General features: G+C 36.9%; 2 protein-coding genes across 3 annotated transcripts; one reads left to right on the plus strand and one right to left on the minus strand.

Annotated features, from left to right (window-relative positions):
- Window positions 1-428: 428 nt before the first annotated feature.
- Window positions 429-8,435, minus strand: LOC310731731 (lipid scramblase CLPTM1L-like). Of its 2 annotated transcripts, none has more exons than XM_083551556.1 (17): window positions 7,750-8,435; window positions 7,566-7,660; window positions 7,065-7,254; window positions 6,737-6,858; window positions 6,534-6,621; window positions 5,821-5,938; window positions 5,644-5,738; window positions 5,459-5,543; window positions 5,207-5,310; window positions 5,077-5,121; window positions 4,884-4,934; window positions 4,722-4,804; window positions 4,582-4,619; window positions 4,432-4,487; window positions 4,280-4,324; window positions 4,072-4,187; window positions 429-1,987 (listed from the first exon to the last, which is right to left on the minus strand). In XM_083551556.1, the coding sequence occupies exons 1-17, from the start codon at window positions 7,948-7,950 to the stop codon at window positions 1,906-1,908; spliced, it is 1,614 nt and encodes a 537-aa protein (XP_083407682.1). In that variant the 5' UTR covers window positions 7,951-8,435; the 3' UTR covers window positions 429-1,905. The 2 variants fall into 2 exon arrangements, with proteins under 2 accessions (XP_083407682.1, XP_083407683.1); XM_083551557.1 differs by having other exon boundaries at window positions 7,065-7,250; window positions 7,562-7,660.
- Window positions 8,436-9,981: 1,546 nt separating this feature from the next.
- mrs2 (magnesium transporter MRS2) lies at window positions 9,982-15,441 on the plus strand. The gene is made up of 11 exons (XM_083551898.1): window positions 9,982-10,701; window positions 10,942-11,015; window positions 11,873-11,909; window positions 12,038-12,150; window positions 12,947-13,120; window positions 13,286-13,416; window positions 13,578-13,694; window positions 13,847-13,999; window positions 14,168-14,285; window positions 14,464-14,577; window positions 14,937-15,441. The coding sequence occupies exons 1-11, from the start codon at window positions 10,497-10,499 to the stop codon at window positions 15,006-15,008; spliced, it is 1,308 nt and encodes a 435-aa protein (XP_083408024.1). The 5' UTR covers window positions 9,982-10,496; the 3' UTR covers window positions 15,009-15,441.
- The last annotated feature ends 250 nt before the right edge of the window (window positions 15,442-15,691 follow it).

A 15,691-nucleotide genomic window follows, 5' to 3' on the forward strand; every position in this document is an offset into this window, starting at 1 on the left:
AGTATGTCCACAGTGGTCATGCAGGTATCGAGAGGAGCCCGACACTCCTCAGCATTTCTGTTGCAGTGCTCGTTGGATGTGGAACTGCACACATAACACTTCAGAGAACTTACTGTAATATACATCAAATGGGTTTACAGGATTTTTTTTCATGCTCACTAGTGTAATATGTACTTATTACTTTTAAATGCTTGTATAGAATTTCAAATATTTGGCATATTTGACAAATTTCCAATAAACAAACAAGTGAGCATAACGGAGAGATATATAATGCAGTCCTAATTCAATGTAAATTTGTATTCATATTGTCACTAATAATGCCGACTGTAGTAACATTATACATGTATAGTACATACTAGCAATAGCATTTTCTCTAAGAAACTGGATAAATTGATTTTTTTTCTTGAAATGAAAAACATTCAATTAAATACATTCTTAAACATCATTTATTGATAATGTTAGTACTTATTACTTTCATAAAACCTTTGTTATTAAAAAAAAAGTACTTTTTCAACAATTGAATAATCAGTACCTGAGTGTACAACTAGGAGGAAAACCAGCAGTCCAGAAAGCTTCCCCATGCTTCTCTACAAACATCTGCATGTGGTTGTGTCTCGCACAGTAAACGACTTTCTCTTTTCAGAGAACAATACAACAGACTTTTCTTCTTATCTTCCTGAAAGGCATGAGCTATTTCAGCTGAGACCCCCTCATGGTTTTGACCCGGTGGCACGACATCACAATAACATTCTTACAGAACAACTGGAGTTGGAAATGATAGTGCACACAGAGAGCATTGTGTGTACGTACGTCAGTGTAGACTGCTCAGCTCCCAGTCAGAACATTCACGAGACACATTTACATTTATAATTTACTCACAGGCAGACATCAAACACAAACTAATCTAACTAGAAAGAGTTCAAACTACAGTAGATGTACATCAGTATTTTGCTACGATTGTGATCCAAGAGCCCATACTGTATCTGCAATGCATAGTAAATAAAAATAATAAATTTCAGCTTTACAGAAATAAAGATTAAATAAAATAAACGGCAATATTAAATGCAAAGCAATTCACCATTGTTTCTATTTAGCTACCAAATAGAAACAATTTTTTTTTTTATTAATGTTTTTTCAGAACAAAATTATATATACATTATACTTTAAATTCTGGAGAAATATTGCAGTTTGTATTTCAAGGTTGAAATAAATTGGTTTAAATATAAACACTTATGTAAAATATTTTTCAATAAATACTGTACTGAAGCATTCTTGCCTTTGATAGGTAAAGGTACAACACTATTCTGTATATGACATAGATTAGCATCCTCCTTAGTGACAAAACTCTCCATTTAAACATTAGCAGTGTGTAAATCACAGCATTTCACAGTAAACAAAGGCAGCATTTGTCCATTGAGCACTACAATCTTCATGCTACAGTAAAGCAAATCAAATAATATCACCTTATAATACTTTAAATGTAGGCTGTGGAAAAATACCAGACTCCTGAGCTATAGATGAATTCTTATGGCCATGTGGTTTTTTTTGCCACAGGTACAGCAACTTGGTTAGAGTTGGTTGGATGTTAATAATTTGCAGGTCATTGTATAATAGATAAGGCTATATAATAATCTAGTTCTTACAGTGGCAGATGTCCTTGTTCATTAACAATTGTTTATGGGAATCAAATAACACTAAACTCCAGCCTTGTTCAGCAAAAAACATGTCATGCAGTATTGAAATTGCATTTGAGCATTAGAACAGCTTCATGCTGAACACTGAGAAACTGAAAGTATTGTGTTTTGTCCTGGAATTAAACCTTCAGTCTTCTTCCATATTTACACTTCCTGCTCTCTATTATAGCATGCATGAAACTTGAGCTCTTTCTCGGATTCCTGTAATGCATCAGTCCTCGTGTGATTTTCCTTTAGGCTTCTTTCTGTGTGATGCATATTCGCGACCTCTAGATTTGTTCATATGGTAAATCCTGGTGAAAATACAACAAAGTAATGATCAGTTACTTAGTTTCAATCTAAAATGTGCTCTAAAGTCATAAATATCTGTGACATTTCCTACTATATACAGAATATATACAGTCTCTCACAAAAGTGAGTACATGCAACCATTTCAGTATCTTCTCAGGGGACAATACTATAGAAATGAAGCTTGTATATATTTTAGAGTAGTCAATGTGCAGCTTGTATAGCAGTATAGATTTACTGTCCTCTGAAAATAACTCAACAGCCATTATTGTCTGTATTATTATAGCTGGCAACTAAAGTGAGTACACCATAAGTGAACATGTCCAAACTGTGTCAAAGTGTCAATATTTTGTGTGAGCACCATTGTTATCCAGCACTGCCTTAATCCTCCTGAGCATGGAATTCACCAGAGCTGCACAGATTGTTGCTGGGATCCTCATCCACTCCTCTATAATGTCATGACAGAGCTGCTGGATGTTAGACACATGGTGCTTCTCCACCTTCTGCTTGAGGATGCCCCACAGGTGCTCAATAGGGTTTAGGTCTTAAGACCTACTTGGCCACTCCATTACCTTTAGCAAAGCATTTGTCATCATGGCGGTGTTTGGGGTCGTTTTCATGTTGGAAAACTGCTGCTGTTTGGACCAGTTTTTGAAGGGAAGACCATGTTCTGCTTCAGAATGTCACAGTGCTTGTTGGAATCCATGTTTCTCACAATGAACCGCAGCTCCCCATTATGCGCCCCCAGACCATGATGCTACCACCACCATGCTTGACTGTAGGCAAGACACAATTTTCTTGTTAATCCTCACAGGGTGTTGCCACATATGCTGGACACCATCTGAGACAAATCAAGTTTATGTCTCATCAGACCACAGGACATGGTTCCAGTAGTTCATAGTCTTGGACAGGTTGATTTTAGCAAACTGTTTGGGGATTTCTTGAAATCCATCTTTAGAAAAGTCTTCCTTTGGGGATGGCGGCCATCTGAACCGACTTGTTGCAGTGTGCGGCGTATGGTCTGAGCACTGAAAAGTGGACCTTCCTTTTTTGCAACCTCTAAAGTAAAACTCATGCATCTGTTTTTTGAAGCCAGTTTTTGCACCTGATGCACAGCATGAAGACTCAACTTCTTTGTAAAGCCTATTCCGAGTAGAACCCGTCTTGGGAAACCTTTGTATGACCCTGGCTACTGTACTGTAACTCAGTTTCAGGATGTTACCGATATTCCTATATCCTATGCCTCTTTGTGGAGAGCAGCAATTCTAATTCTCAAATCCTCAGAAAGTTTGTTGCCATGAGGTGCCATGTTGAACATCCAGTGGTCAGTATGAGAGAATTGTACCTAAAGCGCCAAATTCTAACTGCTCTAATATAAGATGCACAAATTTGTATGGTCCTGTCAAGCAGACAAAAACATGAACATCATGAATAGGACATGTGGCTTTGTATGGCTACACAATGTACAGCTGTAATCACTTAGGGTGTACTCACTTATGACGCCAGCTATTTTTACAGTAATGGCTGTATGTTGAGTTCTTTTCATAGGACAGTAAATCTATACTGCTATACACTTAAATATATCCAAGTTTCATTACTATTGTATTGTATATCCTAAAATACTAAAACAGTGATCTTTAGCAGTGAGATAAACATAATCATTTTCAATTTCATATTTTGCTGAAATGTGAGGGGCATACTAACTTTTGTGAGATACTAATTAGTATCTCACAAACGTTAGTATGCCCCTCACATTTCAGCAACCATTTTAGTATAGATTTACTGTGCAGGAGCTTGAACAATTTTACATTGTATGTGATCATAAAATGAACTAATTCTAATAAACTAAAATAAGCTTAAACAAAACAATCTTAGCTAGCATTTTTACTGACCACTGTTCAAACCTCAGTGTTTGCCTGATCTTTCTAATTAAAACCCATTGACAGTGCTAAATGCTAAATGCATTAAAGTATAGAACACATTGTGAAATTGTTATATCTTAGTCATCAGTTAACAGTAACATTCTTCCAATTTACAGTATTTTTTTCAGAATATGGTAAAAAATATATATGTAATATAGGTTGCATACCTGCGCTGGTAGAGGTAGATGAGGAATTTCACATCATCTCTGAAACAGGCCAATGGATGTGGTCCAGGAGTGCTTAAAACTCCACTAAATATATCACTTATAAACGTGTTTAAACCCTGAAAGTAAAAGAAATAACAGTGATCTTTAGCAGTGAGATAAACAATCATTTTCAATTTAATTTTTTTTTTCAAATGGAGAGAAAACTCACTTTATAGAGTAACACTGACATCGGGAGCTGTGCAACTGATTTCATCTGAAAGGAACACAAAATAGATGGATGTCATTCAGTAAAGGATGAGGCTTGTTGTATAAATTGGACCCTATTACAAGGGACCCTTGTAATAACCCTTGAAAACAAACCTTGTAATTGACAAATAGTTGAGGGACCATAGACAAAAATCCTACGGCATACACTCCTGTTGTGATAAACAAACAAATCAAAAATAATAAATCGGACCTTTCAATGTTCATTAGGAAATAACTACTAACTTGTGATTATTAAGGACATACCGCTGATAAGACTGTTCATGATCCAAAAGTACCAAGTACTATAATAAAAAAAAATTGTAATGGTTACTAAAATGCAACAACAAGAAAATATAGCATTTACATAACAATATCATTATACCATACCATGAAGTTGTTTATACCTTTTATTTCTGAGATATATGAAAGAGTACACAGCCCCACTGATGCATAGAGGATACATTAAATAAAGCAAGAATTTCATTGCCTATAGGGAAAGAAATAGCCATGTTATTTTTAGAGCATCTTTTGTGTCACAGTTGTTCAGTGTCGGATCATTTTATTACCCGGGAATCATGTTCTTCTGTTGCTCGCTCTATGTCATCTGCTCGACCATCCTAAAGAGAACAACACTATAATGATCACTAAGATACAAGAAACTACACAGTGTCTGTAGCACATCCAAGAAAACTTTGTTAGCAATATAATTCAAAATTAGCAGCTGTATCCAGAAGGTCTAGTTATATAAAATGTACTTACTTTAAATCTGGACCACAATGCAAAGACTCTGCTTACTTTCCATAGCTGAAAACATGAGAGAACAGCTTGATATAAAATGTTTTTTTAATTTTTTATTTTTTTTTAATAAACAGATCTTGGAATTTTGTACCTCAATTAATGCTAAACATCCCATCGGGATGAGGGTAAGCCAGCTAGTTTGCTCTTCTACCATATGGAAGAATATCACAACAGTGCTGAAACACCTCCAGATCACTAAAGGGAATACAAACATCAATATTTAGATTTTCAGCACACAGGTACCTCTTTTGCAAGTTTGTGAGCAGTATGCTTTGTTTCTATTATCACAAAAACTCACAAGTAACTTGAGGGAAGTGTATTCACTTAATAATGTACATCTCACCTGATCGCCTGGAGATGCCTGCTAAACTCTTCTTCCCTCTCCAAAAGCTCACATCATTTTTCATAGCAAATACTTCAAACGAGAGCTACAAAACATTTGAACGCATTGCATCACATAAGTTCTATTTATTTGAAATAAATCTCGTTATGTATTCATGTGATGTCATAAAACACAAGTAATCTCACATGGAATGCGGGTACCAGGATTGACAACAACAAAATGTGCAGGCCAGTCTCAACAAACATGCCTTTAATTTCATCAAGTCTTTCCTCTGAAAATCCTGAAAGTTAAATTAACTTGCATGTATTTAAATATTTAACTAAAACATTTTTGTGAAAAAATTAACATTATAAACGACTTACCGAAATGTTTCAGTGAGTATATGACACCCTGGATGTGGATCCACATTCTAAATTTGCGAAGTGTTATTGTTTCATATGATATAGTGAGTGGGACTGCTTTTGTGGTGCTGTTCATCTCCTTTAAGAGGACATACAATATATATTTAATTTGAATGCAAACTATAAAGAACATACAGCTCCTGTCCACTTTATTAGAAAAACACATGTACACCTGTGCATTTTTGCAGTTATCTAATCAGCCAAACATGTTAGCAGCCCAATGCATAAAATCACATGGAAGCAAGTCAAGAGCTCCAGGTAATGCTCATATTAAAAATCACAATAAATAAAAAAAAAAGGGTGCCGTTCGTGAATTTTGGACAGGGTTGCAGTTGCCAGATTTAGTTTGAGAATTTCACAAACAACTGTTTGTACAGTTTACACAGAATGGTATATAAACAAAATGCATACTGTAAATAGAGCGTCTCCAGGCTGAAACACCTTGATGATGAGAGAGCTCATAAGAATGATCAGACTGGTCTGAGCTAATGGGAAGTTTTTACAACTCTGTTGAGCAGGAAAGTATATCAGAACACACATCATATATTTAATCAGCTAATTAGATAAATGAAGGTCTACAGAGGTTTCTAATAAAGTGGACGGAGAGTGTATATAAAACGCATGAGAACTGTTCTGTAACCATTCTGAGTAGAAGAAGCATTCATTTTACATACGATTAAATCCTTTAGTCTGCTCCTCATTTCATCAATAAGTAAAAGGGGGAGATATATTTTCTTTTTGTCCTTCTTTACATCTTCAACTCTAAGGAACAACATTTTGGAAGTAAACATTCAGACATCACTGGATTTATACACAGCTTTTATAACTTATCTCCTATAATACATCGACCATTTAACAGTTCAAACGTGAGACTCACATTTTTATGTATCTGCGCAAGTCGCTGGGGACGGCTGCATTATTAAATGTGAAGTCCTCGGTCATCATGTTTAGAGTGATGTGAGATTTCCAGTAGGACATGACATTTTGCATTTCTGTTCCCTGAAGCCCCCGGGGAAAAGCAACAGAAAATGGGGGGTTAGTGTTTTTTACACAATAAAGGTAAACATGAAGTTTAGTTTTAGTTCCTCGTTCTTTTAAAATGTCTGCAGTGACTAAAAATGTTCACACCTGCACACATTTCACAAACTTGGACACAAAAAAAAAAAAAAAAAGCCTTGATCAACATCGCAAAATTACATTATTACCTTCTGGGGCTGTGCAGCAGAGCCAGTGATGATCATAGGAGGAGCAGATGACATCTGAAAGGTCAGGCGAGCCACAATTCGTACATATTTGCTGTCTTTCCATGGTGAAACTCCACTCTTATGCACAAACAACACGGCATGCAGGGTTCCATTCTTTGGGTTTAGTGCAGACAATGCCACATTCACCTTCCTTCCTCAATGCCAAGTGAGAGCAATGTAAAATGAAGTACATGATATGAAAAGAAGGTGCAGTCCTGCCTATCTGATGATTTATTCTATTTGATTTGCTAGAAAAAACCCTCTTTGGGCGACTCAAAAATTGGTATTCATTCACATGCACATGTTTAATATTTTTTAAATAATAAAGTTTACTGACATTATTTATCCAATATTTCCAGCATGCATCTTATACTCATAATGGATGGATGTACTTCAATATCCAATCAAGGGTACTCTATAACCCTGTGTTTCATACATCCCTTTCAGAAGAACATTACTTGCCTTTCAAGCTTGGTATGGACTTCAAATTTGTCCACTTTGAGCAGAAGTGTGTGAGCAGACTCATCACTGGGATCCAGTGTCGAATACACGCTCAGCTATTTCATTCAAAACAGTTTACCCAGGTTACAATGCAGTGCATCCAAGCAGTCGAGCAACATCATGTCTGGAGTGAATGTGTCCTTACCTGGAGTCGTGGTTTAGCAGAAAGATAAGATGTAACGCAGTCGTCACCTTTAGCGCTGTCACAGGCTTTGGTGTGCACGAAGCCATATAAGGCCCAACATGTATGAAGCACATAAACCACCAACACCCCAAAGAGCACTTTCGTGTACGACATTTTAAACTGAGAGCCATTCTTGGGCTTCGAATAGCACGAGGGAAACATGTCTTCCCCGAACAATAAATAAATTAAATGAATGAATTAAAGTATAAGAATGCAGGTGCACGACATTAAACACTGATGCTCAGCAATAACGCCGTCTCATAATCCGGTGCTTTATTGTCAGGTGGAAAGCTGAGCAGGACCATTATTTCTCCTCCTCAGTGCTTGAACTAAATCTCCGGTGAATTTCTGAACCGATGCGCCAAGACGAAATCAGAAGCGCACAAGAGGTGAACTGAACATTTTTCTTCATCCTGTGATCCACCAAACGTGATTTATCTGTTCAGCTGTCATCATTCCTTTTCATTATTCCTTTACCGGTTCACAGATGCTCTCTGTACGGGGCTTGAGAGCGCCATTTTGCAGGTTTTGGTCCCTCAGTCAATCTGGGCCAATGACGTTTCCACCTACTGTCCTCGCATCAGCAGCGCGTGCACTCACAGCCCGCCTCCTAATCCTCCTCATTCAGCCCAGTACACATCCCTGCGGATCACAACCTACTGTCAGACCACAGATCACAAACCACTGGTCCAGATTGATTTACTTCTAGATAGCCAACTCTAGGAACAAGTGTTTAACATTTGGGTTATGAACCCCTATGTGATTTCAACTACCTATTATAGTTTGATTGCATGACAAATGAACTAAAAGTAGCCAATCAGACTTTAGAGGAAAAATGAGACAAACACAAAATGTTAAAATATGAAACTGTAAATGGTCTTAACAACGGCAAAAATAAGCCTGCCGCAGATCTCTCTCTCTCTCTCTCTCTCTCTCTCTCTCTCAATAAAAGAGAAAATCCCAGAATATTTTTTTTACTAATACACACATGTACCTAGAGTTGATTTTGGTTACAAACTCCTTAACTCGTTTCAAACTCACATTAAAGTTTCATCATCAGGTCTGACATTGTTGCTGGCACCTGATACTAGAAATTCAAAGGGAAAATTCTATGATATAAAATATATGTGAGATTAATATATAAAACCATAAAGGCGGGGAGGTGCTCTATAACTAAAACATTTTTCAGCAGCTATGGGTAACTATGTGGATTCAGCTACAGGGTACTGATTCTTCTTCTTTTGGCTTCCCCCATCAGGGGTCTCCGTACCCCCTGTCCTCGACATCTGCCTCTTTCAATCCAACTACCTGCATGTCTTTCCCCACCACATCCATAAACCGACTCCTTGGTCTTCCTCTTTTCCTCCTTCCTGGTGGCTCCATCCTCAGCATTCTCCTACTGATATACCCCATGTCCCTCCTCTGCACATGTCCAAACCATCTCAATTGCGCCTTCCTCACCTTGTCTCCAAAACATCCTACATGCGCTGTCCCTCTAAGCTCGTTTCTAATCCTGTCCATCCTCATCACTTTCAAAGAAAACCTAAACATCTTCAGCTCTGCTACCTCCAGCTCCACCTCCTGTCTTTTACTCAATGCCACTGTCTCTAATCCATATAACATCACAGGTCTCACCACAGTCCTATAAACTTTCCCTTTCACTCCTGCAGATACTCTTCTATCACAAATCACTCCTGTCACTCTTCTCCACCCACTCCACCCTGCCTGCAATCTTTTCTTCACTTCTCTAACACACTCTCCATTACTTTGCACTGTTGATCCCAGGTACCTGAACTCCTCCACCTTCTCCACCTCTTTTCCCTGCAACCGCACCACTCCACTGCCCTCACTCTCATTCACACACGTACTCTGTCTTACTCCTACTGACTTTTATTCCCCTTCTCAGGGTACTGATTGGCTGATGTAATTAAGCAATAAATACGCTTACATAGCATCCCAAAAGTGAAATAAATGTTTATTTTGTCTTCTGATTTTGTCAAATAGATGACAATTAAACATGTTTTATATATATATATATATATATATATATATATATATATATATATATATATATATATATATATATATATATATATATATATATATATATATATATATATATATATATAATTCATTTCCAAACCTGCCCTCGAACGCCATCTAGCGGAAAACAGACCCCGGAAGTGCTGATAGTGGCGACTATCCGGATCTAAAGCGTCTCTGGTACCACGTGGTAAATGGACCGGCAATTGCCCCAATGCATGCTGGTCTTCCGAAACTGCTTCCGAAAACACTTGCAGCATTTTGGGTTGGCTAAGGTATCCCAGTCCGGAGAAAGTAATGATTTTAAAAGTTAAAATGCTTTGTATATACATATAATATTTGTAGTCAGGCGATAAAATGAGTTTATGAAGAGTTGCTCTTTTCCATTCGCTGTGTAAAAACAGCTTAGCACGAGAGCTACATGTTTATCTTACTGTGTTTGCTCGCCCAGATGTAATTTTGCCCTATGCCTGTTAGTTTGGAGATATAATCTGTAAACCCGGAGGAACTTATTCCAAATTAAACCAAATAGTTAACTGTTAAAGCCACTTGGAGCCACATAGGACTGTCCGGATCCACCTGGAGGACGCGTCGCTGTTATAGACTATGTGATCCTAAGTCCTAGAAAAGGCTTTTTAACAGCGTCCTGACCTTGTTCAGGTAACATGGAGGCCTGTGTGAGATTTTTATATCGCGAGGGACTGCGGATTGTCTCTTCGAAATGTTGGACTGGTGGATTATTGAAGGGCTCGAGATCACCTCTGAGTCGTGCTCTGTGTGCTCATCAGTCAGCCTCCGTGTGGACCTGCACACACCGCAGACATGTTCCTCCAGAGACAGCACGACTCACACACACACCCGGCCACAGCGGTAAGCGTGGGCAAAGATATTCTATATCTATATATCATATTCTAGCACAGTATAGGGAAGTAAAGTGGTCGAAAGACATCTGGCTCATTTAGACGTAAAGTGACTTTTGCTGTCTAGTTGTTATAAAAATCAAAATGCAAAAGCAAACCATGGGACAACATCCCATGTCACAGGCTCATCTTTTGGTAAACTGTTACAAATATTCCTCTTGATGCAACTGATCACTCTTCCTCCCATCAGCCCTTTTCTGTCGTCGCAGTGTTACAGACTCTTCACACACAGCTTTGTCCAGTGTGGCTCCTGTCTTTATAGTGGTAAGTGATGACATGTCACTTTGGCAAAAAACATCCTGAAACACACATCAAACAGATTTATTCTGGTTTTGTTCCAATTTGTTGGTTGGTGCTGTAGATCTCTTGTTCTAGGTAAGTTGGTGATTCTGTGCCACACAACCTGAGGGAAGAGGACATTGCTGGTGCAGTTACAATGGTGTTTAATAGGACTTTCATCAAATATGATGAAAATAGTTTATTGCTTGAGTTTCTTTCCTCATGCCGGTTGTTCCAGTCATGACTCAATTAATGATAAATTCATCATAGTGGAGCCAGCAAATATAGGACATAGCAATGTGGCTATATGACACTGTGGACACGTTAGTGTTGTACACGATTACAAGCACAGTGGCATCTCTATGAGTGGAATGAGTGAGAAAGTTGAAGCTTTGGAACCCTTTGTTTTTGCTTGGAGTATACAGATTAGCATGTGAAAGAACAGGACAGAGTAAAAGCCCATAGCAGTGCTGCATCGGTTGCATTATGTAGAGATGAATTTCTGTCATTTTTCACTGCCACTGTCAGGAAGAATTTGAAAGGCATTACACACAATGTGTTTAAACAGAAATACAATATTGTGCATTCAGACTCGTGAAGTATTTATATTGTTGTTCAAGGATGTGTTTTTCCTCTTCGTAGTTGTTTTCAGTAAACACACAACATTACTATGTAATACCTTTGGTGTTGCTATATCAACAGTGGTAATTGTAGCTCTGCACATTACATTGAAGCAGAGAACAGGACCAGCATACATTATTTTACTCTTAACGTACATGATTAAGAACAGCATTTCTTTGAAATTCTCATTAGTCATATCTCAAGTCTGTTTTGCTCAACAGATGAAATTTGATCCCGAGGGAAATGTCACCTCGTTTGGTGAGTTTCGTGATTCACTTATAACAACAAAATGTAACAGCAGTATTGTAGGAAATGAACAACAAAATCGTGTGTCTAATATTTATTTATTTATTTATTTATTTATTTATTTTTTTTTTTTTTCTCAGAGAAAAAGAAAACCGAGATTTATCAGGAACTTGGGTTGCAGGCAAGAGACCTGAGATTCCAACATCTCACCAGTATCACATCACGGAATAATGCAATCATCATTCGCATGGATGTAATGCCCCCCTCCTCTTTTAACCACTTTTGTGTGTGTGTGTGTGTGTGTATATGTGTGTGTGTATGTATGTGTGTATGTGTGTATGTATGTGTGTATGTGTGTATGTATGTGTGTGTATGTATGTATATGTGTATATGTATGTATGTATATGTGTATATGTATGTATGTATGTATGTATATATATATATATATATATATATATATATATATATATATATATATATATATATATATATATATATATATATATATATATATATGTATGTGTATATATATATATATATATATATATATATATATATATATATATATATATATATATATATATATATATATATAAATAAATTCTTTTTTTTCTGAATAATAGACTTTTTTAATACAGTGTGGTTGGTTCTGATTGGTCAGAAGGAGTTCATTATTTTTGTGTTATGTGCACAAGTAACATGAACAAAAATGTATTGTTTAATAAAGTAATTCTTATATTATTTTAATAGTGAAGTATTTTATTAGGAGACATTTATTTAACATTTAAATAATCTCCTCCTTCCCTTTATTTCTAAATATTTCTTTATATGGTTGTGTTATTCTTACTTATCATTTGCTAAAGAAACATACTTTATTAAAATACAGATGCAATACAGAAAACAACTTTGAACTGTAATGTACCATAGCAGTAGTTGAGAAGAAACCATGACTGCTGAATCTCCTGTTCTTGCTTATTATTTGATGTCTTTGCTTACTAATAATGAGTACCAAATATGTACATTTTATACTTCTAAAACGGTCTCTTCAGTCTCTTAAAGCAGTGGTAACTCCAGAATGCTTGTTGGTGTTGGATTTTCGTGGACTTGGTTTGGAGAAGTGGCTGGTTTTGGAGCTGGGGCCCCAGCTAGCAGGTGATGGTGCTCTGGCCACCTATTCTCTACCCTTCGAGTTTAGAGCCTTGGAGGCAATTCTACAGCACAGGGTAAATGGATATCTAGTGATGTTTACATTACACTTCAGTTCTGTCCTAACAAGCAAACATGTTGTTCTAGTGAATTATTTTTTTCAAAGAAGAGTATGTATATACGTATATATCTATCATTGTAAAGTTCAAGAAAACATTTTGTGCCTGTGTGTTTATATACAGATAAACACCCTCCAGGCAAGGCTGAATGAGGTTCAACCTCAGATTTTAGATTGCCTCGAGTCATTAGTTGATCCCAAGCTCCTGTCTGCAGACCGCAGTAAACTGCACATGCTTCTCCTCAGCAGTAAAAGGTAAGAGTTTGGTGAGTAAAGCCAACTATATTGCACTCTGTTATGTTAGATATTTTCTTATTTTCATTGTAAATTGCATTTATTATACACCCTGACTCTGATCTTTCTACTTGCAAAGTCATATAACTCCATATGTTTAATATAACTGTATGTTTGTGTAGTCTCTCAGAACTCGAGACTGACATTAAAGTATTTAAGGATAGCCTGCTGAAGATTCTGGATGAGGATGAGCTAATCGAAGAACTGTGTCTCACCAAATGGACTGACCCTCGTGTGTTGTAGGTGAAATACTTGCCAATTTTTATTGTAGTCTTGTAATCTTAAATAAATAACTTACAATAAAGAAATGTCTAGTCATTGTCAGTGTCTTTTTTATCTTATTTCTATTTTCTTTTGTGGGTGTGCATGTGTTATTTGTGTGTGGAGGCAGTGAGGAGAGTAGTTTAGGCTTGGATCATGCTCACGAGATGGAGTTACTCCTGGAGAACTATTTCATGCAGGCAGAGGAGCTGGGAAACAAAGCTCGAGAGCTGAAGGGGCTTATTGACGACTCGGAGAGTGTCATCTTCATCAACCTGGACAGGTACAGGAATGTATAAATGCTGTCCTTAAAAAAATAAATAAATACTCTTAACAGATGGTACTTGATGTTGGAATGGACAATTTCACTCTCTTAGGATAATTTGTGAATGCTGATATAAGTTTAGAACAGAGTCAGTTATTGTGTCTCTTTTACTATATTTGCAATAAGCCATCGGAATGTGATGATGCGCCTGAACCTCCAGCTTACCATGGGAACCTTCTCCCTGTCCTTATTTGGCCTGATGGGAGTGGCCTTTGGCATGAATCTGATGTCTTCCTTTGAAGAGGTATACAGATTTGGTAGTTTACAGATTCCTGTGCTTGGACTGGCAGCTGTATGAAACTGACTAATGTATATAACTGCCTAAGTTGGTGAAGGCAGCACATATTTGTATTTGATGTATTTCTATGGTTATGAAGGGTCATGAACTCACTCTGTGTGTGCTAATGTGTGTTTGTGATTAGGACCCACGTGCATTCTGGTTAGTGACAGGAGTCATGTTTCTAGGCAGTGGACTCATCTGGAGGCGACTGCTTTCTTTCTTGGGACGGCACTTAGAGCCCAGCTCTCCTCCTCCGGTAATTAAATATTTACACACACACCTAATTTTCTCTTATTGTAAATTTAATAGTCCTTTCCAGCACTGCAGCCCCCCTCTTTTTCTGTAATAATTAAAACTCACAGCTCTCAAGAATTATTACTAAACTAAGTTTAGCTGTAAAATTAATTCAAATGTTCTTCTCCTGATTGCATTAACGATGTTGTTCTGTGCAGTATCGTTGACTTACTGTTTGGATCACCATAAATGCATGTCACATATTTTCAAAGTGATCAGATGATAAAATCAGCATCGCTGTAGATTTTAATAAATTATGGTGTGGTCAAATAAGAAATCTTTAGATTTTGTTAAAATTATTTTAATGTCTTTATTGCCCAGATCCCACCTGTTTGGAGGAAAAGCCAACTCAGCACTTTAAAAAGCACAGATCTAAAACCTGGAGTTAGATGATCATGTAACAGTGGTATTCCTTCTGTTTTTCTGTGTGAAGAAAATCTATTGTAAACTGCTTATATTGTGCTTTTATTCCCCCCCCTTCCCCCCCCCACACAAAAAAAGCCACTGAATTTACACAAAAATTGCCTTTAAAAAAAAAAAAAGCCTTTTACAACATCTTTAGCATTGAAGACTGAAAGCAGTTTGATTTTTACCCACTATGTTTGTATCCAGCAATTTTTACAATTTAACTTTAAATGGTGGCATGTTGCTGCTTGGTGTGATGTTATGAACACACTGTGCATACCTCGATTTGGTTTTAAGCTGTGTTAATCTTAATTAGATTAGCCCTTAAATACCTATGTTACTGGTTCCGTATGCTTTAAATAACCGACGGCCCATGCTGATTGGTGCATAACTTGGAAAAATAAAGAGTTTCAATATGTTATGTTGAACAACTTCTTTGACTGCAATTGAAAAAACACACTTTATTAAGAACACATACACTTTCTCATTAATGCAGTTATCTGATCAGCCAATCATGTGAAGGCTGCCCATTTCAAACAAATAACAATGTAGATACAAATTAAGAGCTTCATTTATTGTTTATCAATAAATAAATCAAACATTAGAATATAGAAAACGTGTTAGATTTAGATTAGTAGCATAGATTTTAGTACCAAATTGACTGGATTGAG

Source organism: Silurus aristotelis (genome assembly GCF_946808225.1).
Source record: "Silurus aristotelis genome assembly, chromosome: 1".
NCBI lineage: Eukaryota > Metazoa > Chordata > Actinopteri > Siluriformes > Siluridae > Silurus > Silurus aristotelis.

Bases quoted from the DNA above. Each gene is read 5' to 3' on its own strand.
- LOC310731731 (XM_083551556.1), bottom strand. From the start codon at position 7,950: ATGTTTCCCTCGTGCTATTCGAAGCCCAAGAATGGCTCTCAGTTTAAA. The intron at 7,661-7,749 runs GTAAGGACACAT...TGAATGAAATAG, and splicing joins CTGCTAAACCACGACTCCAG to CTGAGCGTGTATTCGACACT. The intron at 5,122-5,206 runs GTACAAAATTCC...TCATGTTTTCAG, and splicing joins GATGTTTAGCATTAATTGAG to CTATGGAAAGTAAGCAGAGT.
- mrs2 (XM_083551898.1), top strand. From the start codon at position 10,497: ATGGAGGCCTGTGTGAGATTTTTATATCGCGAGGGACTGCGGATTGTC. The intron at 13,695-13,846 runs GTAGGTGAAATA...GTGTGGAGGCAG, and splicing joins TGGACTGACCCTCGTGTGTT to TGAGGAGAGTAGTTTAGGCT. The intron at 14,578-14,936 runs GTAATTAAATAT...TTTATTGCCCAG, and splicing joins AGCCCAGCTCTCCTCCTCCG to ATCCCACCTGTTTGGAGGAA.